Source organism: Tripterygium wilfordii, chromosome 21, assembly GCF_013401445.1.
Source record: "Tripterygium wilfordii isolate XIE 37 chromosome 21, ASM1340144v1, whole genome shotgun sequence".
NCBI lineage: Eukaryota > Viridiplantae > Streptophyta > Magnoliopsida > Celastrales > Celastraceae > Tripterygium > Tripterygium wilfordii.
In genome coordinates, this window is record NC_052252.1 from 17,226,312 (window position 1) to 17,238,329 (window position 12,018).

The window sequence follows — 12,018 nt, forward strand, 5'->3', positions numbered from 1 at the left end:
GAGAAAAAATAAACCCAAAACAGTATGATCATAAATTTTATATACAAAATAAAATGCTTTTTGCGTACTTCTTGTGGGGTCACAAGCATCTTTTTTGAAAAATAAGATAACCGCATACTTTTGATTTGATATAAAAGATTCATTCCCAACCAACTCAATTAGTTGTCGTAATATTAAAAATTTTGTGTTTCTTTTATGGAGTCATAATAAAACAATGTTTCCTTGTTTCAACACTGGCCTATTTATTGCCACTCTTTACTCAATGTCTGTAAATTATAGGGGTCAAATTTGGTATTAGGCTCAATTCAAAACAACGATCAACTATCCAAACAATTGTCATCTAGATCCCATGGATCAAGGGGGTATACAAATCCAATTACGCTATCGCGACCCAAGATTCTGTTTCCAAGAAACACCAGGACGGGCTAAGATGAATCCAAGGTACCATATGGCTGAAGTATCGACATGTCTCATTGGGCTATGCGGGTCCAAAGGATTGGCCCACTATCTCAAAAGGACCCTGTATAAACCGAACTTACATCTTACACGATTTACAGCAACCAAATTCAAGCCACTCAACCAACCTGCCTTTGACATAGTCTGCACGATTGTCATTCTCTCTCAATTATTTGCAGGTTACTAGTGACCTACATCGACACATCATCAATTGTAGATTCGATCGTACAGTCCTCTAACAACAAAAGAATACATAAACACATTGTTTCGTTCCAAAATAATATAGCATAATTTTTCCTTATGGTGAGATCGCATATATATATATATATATATATATAAACATATTTATTTTATGAACTAAAAACAGCCATTATAAATCTGTAACTGTTTTTGAGAATTTCACCGTCTTTGTATGTATATATATAATTGGTAATTCCGCAGTACTGCAAAACTGGCGTGCGTACAAGGCAAGTTTGAACTGGTCTTGCCATGAACAGACGGCCACAAAGCCCAAGCCCACCTCCTTGTGCAACTCTTGTCAAAGTGGGTCCCGCAAAAATGTAAAAAATATTAAATAAAATAACATTCTTTCCTTGGAGACTGCTCCGCCCAATCTTTGTGCCACAAAAGGTACAATTTCGTACGCTTTCATAGGATTTTGGAGTTCCACAATTCTCGCAAATTAATAGTTTAAAAAGTGTGTCATATCATCATTCTTTATTTTTAAATTTATCTGACTTTTTCTTTATCATTAAGAGTGTGTTTGAATAGAGGGATTTGAGGGGAAGGGAAGGGAAGGGGAAAGGGAAGGAAGAGAATGGAAAAGAAAATACATTTCTCTTCTCATGTTTGGATAGATAAAAAAAAAAAATAAAGTAAAGTAGTTTAATTTACTAGTTTATCCTTATTTTTTATGTTTAAGTGTTATGTTCAAGGATAAAATAGGTTTTAAACTTCTTAGTAACTTAATTAGTAATCTCTTCCCTCCAAATGACTCCATTTTGGGAGGAAATAATTTTGACAAAAATTTAATGAAATCTTCCTCCCAAATCCCTTCAAATTCCTCCCCTCAATTTTTTATAAACTATCCAAACAAGGGAATTGGAAGGAAACTCTCTTTCCCTTCTCTTCCATTCCCTCCAAATCCCTCAATCCAAACACACTCTAAATGTGAATTATAAACTCTAAAGAATTACGGAGTTTTCAAATCTCACTTGATTCACATTAAATTTCATCATTTTTGAGAGTCGACGTCTTAATTTTTTTTTGGGTAACTCACAAGCATATATATTCTTATTTCTTAATTTGGTATTTTGTTTAGTGAATCTCTTTGTTTACTAAATTTAAAAGATAAAAATAGTGTTTTTATTACAGTTTCTTTCTTTTTTTTGTCCAAATGTCTACAAAAAATAGTTTGTAATCCATGTTACAGGGAACATATACACGTCACGTGCGTTAATATATAGTTTCTTTTTTTTTTTTTTACTAAATGCACACCACCACGTGTTGGAAATTACAAAATATGCCTTCTTTTGGCCATCGTCAATTCATCATCGGGAATTACAATGCAACTACTAAAAGAAGAAGAAGAAAGTTACCTTGTTTTTACTATATGGGCTCTCCTTGTATGTTCCAAGCAAATCGTTCCATATGTTCTCCATTGAAGTTGGAGCTACTGAGCTCGATCATCTTACAAGTCATGAATTGAAGACAAACCACACTTTGCTGCCCAACATGATTGAGAGAGGTCAGCATATATATGACTGGATGATCAATTGAGGAGCCCCTCAATCCTATAGAGTTTTCAGTTTTAGGATAAACAAGTAAATAAAACGAACACCACAACTTAAACTGAATACCATTCAGAGCTGAATATGTAACAATCGGCCCTCTACACTAGTAACACTTTGTCTGTTTTGGGTTAACCCATACTGACCCGCACGGCTTTGTCTTTCTAGGCCCAGCACCAGCCAACCCATACTAGTTTGAACATATGTATGTCAATGTGTCATTAGTTTGGAAGTTTCGCCAATTATATTCACATCTTCCCCTCGGTGATGTGGACCAAGAGACTTAGCCCCATCGTCACTCAATAGCTCGCCCAGTACCATGGAACTTGACACAACAAAGGCTTGTGGCCCCACCCATTCGAGCTGGGTACTACATGATAATATATATGGCATGATTTAAAGAACTAAAAAAGTATATAGTAACTGCCTGCAAATCATTCATATATCCATTCTCTTAAAAGAATGAAACCTCAGATAGTCTTTAAGAGGCCCTCTCTCCAAATCTCTATCTATATATAATTGCTATTTTGTAAAGGCATTGGTAACAAAACATTGTGGTTTCCATATAGCTGCATTGGTTTTGAAGATGCAAGAGAAAGCAAAAACATGCAAAAAAAAACTAAGAATAATCTTTAAGTTGTAAATTAACAGGAGCAGGCTAGATCAATATAGGGGAAAATAAAATTTCCCACTTACACTTAGAAATTAAGTAAAAGAAGAAATTTCAATATATTGATTCTGGTTTATGAACATAAAAAGATTAAACGTTCTAATGATAGCAAAAAAGCAACACAAGCTAAGAATCACCATTTGAATGGAAATTTTCCGACATTTTGTGATCCAAATAGAAGTTGAGAGTCATTAATCCCAAGTAACATTGAAACCATATATGCAGTCCCATACTCATCCACATTACATGGACAAATATGTGAAATTTCTGCTTATATGTACTTGATAGTTTCACAAAGCAAAGAATGGCAGATAAGGAGTCTCATAGGAACAGATAAACCCATAAAGGAATTGGTTGAAAAATAGGAACAAAAGAAATAACTCTTAGGATTTATCATCAATGAAAAAAAAAAGGAGACAAAAGATGCAATGATGAACTTAAATAACCTTAACAATACTCAGAATATCTAGAAAAAGAATATGATGGTGTTACCATGTCTATCAAGTCCAGCTCAAGTGATTCGATTGAAAGATAGAAGGTGTAATATATATCATATACATAGTCAATTTAGAAGTCTCACTCATATGAACAAGTTGTTTCAATTTTGAACTTACATGCATAATATTTACTGAATAATAACAGCTAATACCATTTTATGATCTGATATTTCATCATAAATATCGTTTAAGATTTTTACGGGAAAATCTTGTCCACTAGCACAGTAGCACTTCGTTCTTTCTTTGCTAAAATTCAAAGAAGTAGATATAGCAAAAATAGCAGAAAATTGATGATAGAGAAGCTATATGTACCTTAAGTGATGTCACCCATGATTTGATCTTCAGCATCTTTCTTTTTTTGCCACAACAGATTGTCATACAATGACTGCTCCTGAATAAACTCTTTCTTGCTGCTGCTTAAAGTTTTTTTATTCCCATAAAGATCTCCCAGGGAACAATGTTTTGCTAGAGACAAAATATCTGCCATTGACAGTTTCTTAAGCTTCCACTTGTTATAAAGATTCCTCCAGATTCAAATAGGGCATTATATATAAAATTACTCAATTATCTTGGAAGAGCCAAAATTTGGAGATACTTCCACAATTCTAGCACCATTATTCATTAACCTTATGAATAACAGTCTCATATAATGTTGATAGTATTTACTACCTCTCAAAAAAAAAAAAAAACAACTTATGCAGTTTTTCACTTTTTCTGAATCTGATTCTTCCAATTCATCTTTAGATAATAGATCCACTAACATAGCTGTTATGGATGCATCAGCTGAGAATCCCTTATCAACCATTTCTTCAAGAAGCTGCAATGCCTTGAACATATCATAGTTAAAGAAAAATCCTCGGATGATTAAGTTATAAATACTTTCAACTTGCAAGCAACTCATGCTTTCTGCTTCTCTGATAAGCTTATATGCTTCAGCCAAGTGCCCTTCTTTACAAAGTCCATCGACCAAGATGTGATAAGTCTTAATATCAGGATATAATATTTTGATAGAAAGGCTGGAAAACAGGTCCCTTGGAATATTATGCTTTCTCTAGCTTTACTTGAACCATTAATGATGCTACTCCAAGTTACAATATGAAGCTCCAACTTAATTTGTTGCATTGTTTCAAATACAAAAATCTCCTCTTCAAGACACGCATGTTTGCATAAGCCATCCAATAGAGCTAAGTAAGTTAACAAGTTTGGAGTATAGACAAGTTTGGAGTATAGACAGATGCACACATCTCCTTAAGAAGATATTTTGCAGCTCAAACTCTCCCTACCTGGTATAATTCACTAATAAGGGCGGAGTAGGTAACAATATCAGCACCCAACCCTTTGAGTCATATCATCAAAAAGTCTCATTGCCTTATCTATCGTTATACTAATACGCTATAGCTTAAACCATCAGGTTCAAAATCTTTCTCAGCCATTGAACATTTCTATTTTCTAATGACTCACCAATTCAGCCTACTAAACAATATCATCCTTCTTGATTAAAGAGATTGGAAGTGTAGGAACAGAAATTGACATTATCACTGTAGAGAATCCAACTATCTGAGCATATTGAAACAAGTATGAATAAGTATTGAACCACTCTTTACGGTGCACTACAGGTGACCACATTGGGCTTCACAATGATCTCGATCATCTTACCAATTTCCCTTCTTTACAAAGCATATCAACCAATGTAGTAAAAGTCACAACATCTGGCGTGATCTTCCTAGCTATCCTTCCATTGGCCTAAATTGCATGGACGTTGAAGGCTCGAACTAAGGAACTATAAGTGAAAAAACATTTTGCGTAATACCTTCACCCATCATTTCTAAATGTAGATGGAAAGCATCGTTAAACATCCTGTGCTGGCGAAGTCCATCAATCATAACAGAATACACTACCACATCAGGCTTACAACCTCTATCTTTAATTTCCTTGAGTAAACGGACTGCAGGACAAGTCAGTATAGGCTAATGAACAAAATCCATCCAATATTGTGTTGTAAGTAACTACATCGGATTGATAACCACCGTCGACCATCTCATCAAAAAAAATCCCAGCATGTGCAACTTTACCATCAACACACAATCCCTTCCACGATTTTTACCAGAACAGAGAAATCAAATTAATCAATATGTTCAATACCTAATACGTTCATAATTTTGCACAGTTCAATCACGTAGAGTAATGGTTCATTTTTCAGTTTTCACTATCGAACCAAACAACCGAATAATGGAACGTCGGAGATGGATAAGAACCATCCGATTAAAGATAGCAACGTCGTCATCGACACTTTGCAGTTCTTCATCGAAGATTTGAGCGAGGAACAAGCAGATTGAAAAGAAGAAGCCGTACCTCGAAGACAAAGACCAGACACTGTTGCAGAAGCAAAAGCTTTTCTTCGCGTTATCGTCTTCTGTTTCTGGACTTCTATTTTCAAAGTGCAATATAGTAGATATACAATGCTAGAGACCCCCAAAATTAAACCCCAAAAAGTTCCCCAAATCTATATGAATTAAAATAATCATTGATTAAAAACACACATTTAGGACTCACTCCACATCCAACACTCCATATTAAATGGGCTCCACATTAAATGGGGGCATCCAACACTCCACATTAAATAGGGGATTTTTGGGATTACTTTTTGGGGACTTTTTGAAGGTCTCAAACATTATCCATAGTAGATATATAAATCATGAAACGATATATGGATATCGGGTCGGGTTTGATTTTCTGAATCTGTCATTGGCCCACACTATTTTCTCTTTCTATTTTTTAAAAAGAACGGAGATGCAAGCTCTGATCATCCAAGTGATGCACCTCATTTTTACAAGTCAAGGGTGTTTAAAAAATTTAATCACTTCACACTATTTGTTCAATATTTTGACAGAGTATTAATCAATCCACTAGATTTGCTTACACCTTGTTTGTTTTTTCTGGTAATTACTACTGGAAATTACCAGAAATTCTGTTTTCTGTTGACAATCATACTTCATGATCCAATCCCACATTATTCAAGCTTTTTCATCAATGGTCACACCTGCAACTCTTCAAAATTGCTTACTCCATCCTCTCATCACACCCAATTGCAAAAACTGTTTAGACAATACATAAACTGATCCAGATAGAAGAATGAGGATCATAAAATGCAAAAGAAAAATAAGTTCATGATTCAGTCAATAAGATCCAAGGTGCACCTTCAAGCTTCAAGAACTGCCCGCCCATACTCACAGTTCAGGGAGATTGGCCAATGGTGCAGCGCAGTGCATAATTTTTTGGTAAAAAGCTCTCCAGAATGTTGCGGATTGTGTGCTGGGGAGTCCTTGTGAGTATTAATCGTCATTGTCAATCAAGAGAACAAAATAGGGTAACGTTGCAACTTCATAGTCGCTCGATCAATCATTGGGCGACTCATAATAGTGCTCATGGTTATCACTGAGACTGTTGGTCTCATTCTGCTTTCACAACCCGAGGCTGCAACAATGATAAACGAGAATGAGTAGAAGAAAAGCATAATGCAGATCTGACGATGCGATTCAGACATTAGTAATTTAGTACACCCAATGACCCAAGGAATAACAAAAAGTACTCAAATAAGGGAATGTAAGAAAGTAACAAAAAGCAACAGTGCAACCCTATCCAGAGAGAGAGAGAGAGCAACCAAAGACGACTGTTTTCTAGCATCGCATAGCAAACCAAAAACAAGTTCATACGTCGAACATAGAAGATGGAATTCCATACCTTCACTAATTTTTTCTTCTTCTGACAAGTCCGTAGAATAGATGCACTTTGACTGAAAAATGAACCACTGAGGGATAATCTACTAACTGGTTCTGACAGAAGATTTTGCAAAGCTGGAATAGATGTAGAATTGGAGCAATCGTTGAAAACTAATGTAAGGGGATTTCCTGAAATAGACTGCTTAATGGTCTGTATCGCATCAAGGCAACTACTTTCACAAAAAGCTTCTATCCCATCAACAACCTGTCCAAATTTAGAAGAAAACAGAAATCAGTAAGAAGTAATAGATCCCAGATTATGTTCTTAAATGACATTAGCATTCCAGGGACATCCAATTACATACATAACCGAGCTAACAGCTCATCATAAACATCAGATGACATCATTTCAGCCACTCACTCAAACAACTCTCTAACCAAATAGCCCCAAAAAACAGAGATCACCTACAAGTCTAGAAAGAGCAATCAAGCTTTCCAAGAGTCAAATAACCTCTTAGCGTAAACTGCCTGATCGGATTCTGCCCCAGAGTTGGTTAGAAACTATCTAAAACAATAAAAGAGCTAATGCAGGAAGTGAAGAAACGAGGGCAAACTAGAAAGTAATAATCCGATTACAGAGAAAATTAAATATTACCAGAAAGGAGACTCCTGAAATATCAATGGCCTTCATAGATACTAGCTCCAAGAGTCTCTCAGGTGTGGAAACGAGGAACTCTGGCTCACAACTTTTCAAACTACCAAAAGAGAAGAAGAAGAAAAAAAACACGCATAAAATTTTAAGGATAGCGGAAAATACTTGCAGTACACGTGGTAACTGGGAAAAGAAGCACAAAATATGACCAAGCATAGATGAAAGTATTGAAATGTGGAGCAGCCAAATACAACATAAATGCATATGCAAATATAGGGGTAAATTAAATCATCTCTTACATCAACTGAATAAGATTTAACAGTTCATACCCGTGAATTTGATGCTGTAGAGAGGCACCAGGATGCAAACTCACTGTGTGTATACCCAGAGCCTTCAAAGGCTTGCAAACCGAGCGCACCTGTGGATGGATAAGTCGGATAAGAAATAAGATAAGCTAAAAAGCAATGGCTCCATTAGAATGGACATGGATGTATTTTTCATTTTTTCTCCATGCTTTAGGATGAATAAATCTAATCTCTGCTTTTCTGTCATTGGCATTCCATGGAAAGTTTTTGGGGATTATACACATTTTTACATTCGGATAAATAGAGAAGCCCCAAAACAACACTGAAAGTCGATCCAAGTTCTATATAACTCCAGTAATACAGAGTCCACATTCCAAGTCTTGATGCTTTTGAGACTCTGTCTCATACGGTATTTTTAAACACAAAAGAAATCTTTTTAAGAGAAAAACCAAATGGGTGTGCAACTAGATGAAAGAATTACAAGAAAGTTAAAAGTAGTGTTCTCAAGAAATTGGTAGAATAACCCGACATCCAGGACTTAATGGTGCTAATCCATCTAACCATAAAATGATAAAGAAACTTCCTTTCTTTTCTTTTCTCAGCTAAATGAATCAAGAGAAGTCCCTAAATCATTGAAAATTCTATTTTTACTCTACTTCCATATTAGCCAGTTAGTTGCCACAGGATTACTCTGAAGAAACTTTCTAATGGTTCTGCTTTTGCCCATCTGCCATTTAAAGTTCTTCTCTAATAAACTATGGATCATTCAAGCACCACTTAGACCAAAAATGTGGAACAAGCCACACCAGAAAAGGTCACAAACGAGATCACTTCATTCAATCAAAACTCATCAAATTTGATTGAAATGAGCACCCTCAATGCATAAACAACAAGTTTGCTTTGTATCCAAGATTGTTTACACTATGTTTGGCCAATAATAATGAACTATATAAGTATATATTGTACCTAAATAAGTTAACAAATTCACAGATCAAACCAAAGGAGAGAATTACACACACCTTGGTGCCTTTTTCTTGGGATGGAACAAGGAATAAAAGAAAGGGACTGTGGAATGATAAACCTTCCTTCTCCTTTCTTGCAATAGTATCAGCAGCAGTAGAAGCCAACCATGCAATTTGCTCTATTCTGGAAGATCCTCCACTCAAATCCAGTATATCCTTTCCAACTGAATAACATTTCCAGAACTCAACTCCCCAATAGTTAACAAACAGAGGCTTCTCCTCAATTTTATAGGAACCACTAAGCCGCAGATCACTTTCTATAGCATTCAAGCACAGTATAAGAAACTTTGATGGGCAATCTGAGTTTTCAAAGGTCTGTTCTAACTCTAAAGTATAATGATCATCAGCTTCTAAATCCATCTGAGTCTTGGTTCGCCCGTCAACATACCCCGTCTGCTTCAGATTATCAGGCATAAGCGGTTTTTTATGCCCATTCTTCAAAGTTTGAACCTTCTCATGTTTCACTTCCAGATGGCCCACATGATCTGTCTTTAGCTTCTTTCCATCAAAAAGTCCTTTACCTAGGGGATTGGGTTTACCCTTTGCCAATGCCCCCTCCTCTACTTTGGAAGGTTTCTTAGGATCCTTTTTTGTACTGTACTTGTCGTTGAAAGGGTCCTCAGGTGTGGGAAGGCTAAAACACATCCCCTGTTATGTCAGGATATAGACGCAATTCGAAGTTACATGAACAGTGGAGAATCACAAGCATCTTTCATGGAAACATAAAACTAAGAAGAATTGATAACATGAACAATCAACAATGCAGGATTAAACATAAAAGTTAGAGGGCAATGATAACATTAACTTAAACCGAGAATAAAAATCACAACTTTCAAACAAAAACAAAGAATTACGTGATGATCACTTGGAACAACAAAAAAATTAAAAAATAAGAAAGAAGGAAAAATAACCCATAAGCTTTGCTTTCGTCTTTTATTTTCTGTTTTATAGCTCCCCCCATTTGGGCTGCCAATCGGATTCTTGTAGAAATCACAAAAATTAAACCAGCCCCACATCTTCCACTAGATTTCACACACAATCAACAAAAAAGCATGGAATTCCGAAACACCAAAAGGAGCCTATTTCATACATATACATCATAACATAGTAAATCAAACAGAAACAGAAGAAGAAGGAAAAAACTGTAAGGCAGCCCAGTTTTCATCTTCCATTAGCTATCCACATGTCATCCACACGAAGTAAACCTTAAGGCACTAAAATCAATATCTTCCAGGAACAATTCGTCCCGATAAACCCCACATCACCAAAATCAGCACAAATCACAAAAAATCGCAAATTCCCCGTTTGTACTTTGTACTACTGCTACAGCATAAGATCATCAAATTCAACAAACAGAATAGTACCTGGCACATGCTGCGTTTACCGGTCTTTCGCCTCTTCTTGGCTGCGATAACGGCAGCAACCCGGGCGGAGACCTTTGAAGCAGGATCCCTCTGTAATTTCTTTCTATTTTCCTTGTTCTTTTTTCTCCTCACTATATCATCACCTTTCGCCATGACCAATATTGGTAACAAGAGACGTGTGTGTGTGTATATAGAGAGATAATGTAATTGCGCCGAGATGTGCGTTCGAAAGCTCAACAGTTTCGCTGAGCTGCGAAGTGGAGGTCGGCGGTTTATAGTCTGTGGAATTGTGGGTTTTATGTGCGAAAGATGAGAGGCGTGAGAGGTATTTCATGAAGAAGGTTAGAATAATTTCGTAATTTCCTTGAAAACGTGGAATTGTGATAGGCTCGCTTGTTGGGGAAAGGCCCAGTTTCTTCTAACTGCGAAGCTCAAAGCAAACATAGGCTTCTGATGGGCTTGGATTTTACAGAAGGCCCAGCACACTTTTGGAAACTAAAAGCCTTGAAATCTCTTACTATATTTTTGGTTTGGTGACGTTTTTATGGTTTTTTACATGCATTAAGATACGAAGACTTCTTATTTCACAACAACGAAAGCATTTTTTCAATCTTTCCTATACTCGGGGATTTCACTTGATAAACAAAATGCTCCATACTAATGGATTCGGTTCATAACTATGGATTCCAATGTACAAGATCTTATTGCACTCACCCATGAACCCCTATCGATTAGTATTACACATAAAAAGTCAATTATAAATTACATTTTTGGTTTGGTGATATTTATATGGTTTTTTCATCTTAAATTCACAAGATTTTTACAGTGAATGGAGTCGAGAATGAGTAAGATATGTAAGATATAATACGTAGACTTTATTCTATATAAAATATGGAGAAATTATTTTCAGATATTGAACTTGTGACATCTACGTCTTAAACCTGCAAATTGAAGTTACATATGAATCCAAAACATTTTACAAGTGATAAAATTGATTTTTATTTCAAATATATATATATATATTATCGGATTTGTTAGACCAATACTACAACAGACCTCGGCACCCGTCATAATACATGACATTGTAAATGGGGAAAAACACAATAATTTGGTCAACAAGAATATAGAATCAATAAAAGTGAAATTGGTAGATAATAATTAATGTAATAATTTCTTAGACAACAAGCACGTGCAGCACAACTCGCCCAACAAAGCCCAAATATAAAGAAGTTATTTAAGTCAAACTTGAATCAAAACCTGATTAGACATTCCTTTCAGTCTTTTCGATCAAAATTGAATCTACTATTCTGGCGGCTTTCGTATTACGGGTCGGGTATTCGGATTCAGAGGTCAAACATGTAAAACCACAAAGTTTCCGCGTTGTTTCCATTTGACGATTATGACAGATCTCTCCCTATTTTTGTGGATTTTGCAGCCGTGTCCTGTGACTTTACTTTATTTTGATTTTGTAACACTGTCTTTAACGTTATAGTCAAATAATGATTTTGATCCATGATGATTTAGCACAAAATTATGGTGTGAC

The 12,018-nt window shown here is 35.7% G+C and overlaps 1 protein-coding gene across 1 annotated transcript; it reads right to left on the reverse strand.

Moving 5' to 3' along the window:
- Window positions 1-6,294: 6,294 nt before the first annotated feature.
- On the reverse strand, window positions 6,295-10,771 carry LOC119990147 (probable ATP-dependent RNA helicase ddx5). The gene is made up of 6 exons (XM_038835993.1): window positions 10,476-10,771; window positions 9,109-9,759; window positions 8,114-8,202; window positions 7,788-7,887; window positions 7,155-7,397; window positions 6,295-6,887 (listed from the first exon to the last, which is right to left on the reverse strand). Exons 1-6 carry the CDS (start codon window positions 10,626-10,628, stop codon window positions 6,864-6,866), a joined length of 1,260 nt encoding a protein of 419 aa, XP_038691921.1. The 5' UTR covers window positions 10,629-10,771; the 3' UTR covers window positions 6,295-6,863.
- Between the last annotated feature and the right edge of the window lie 1,247 nt (window positions 10,772-12,018).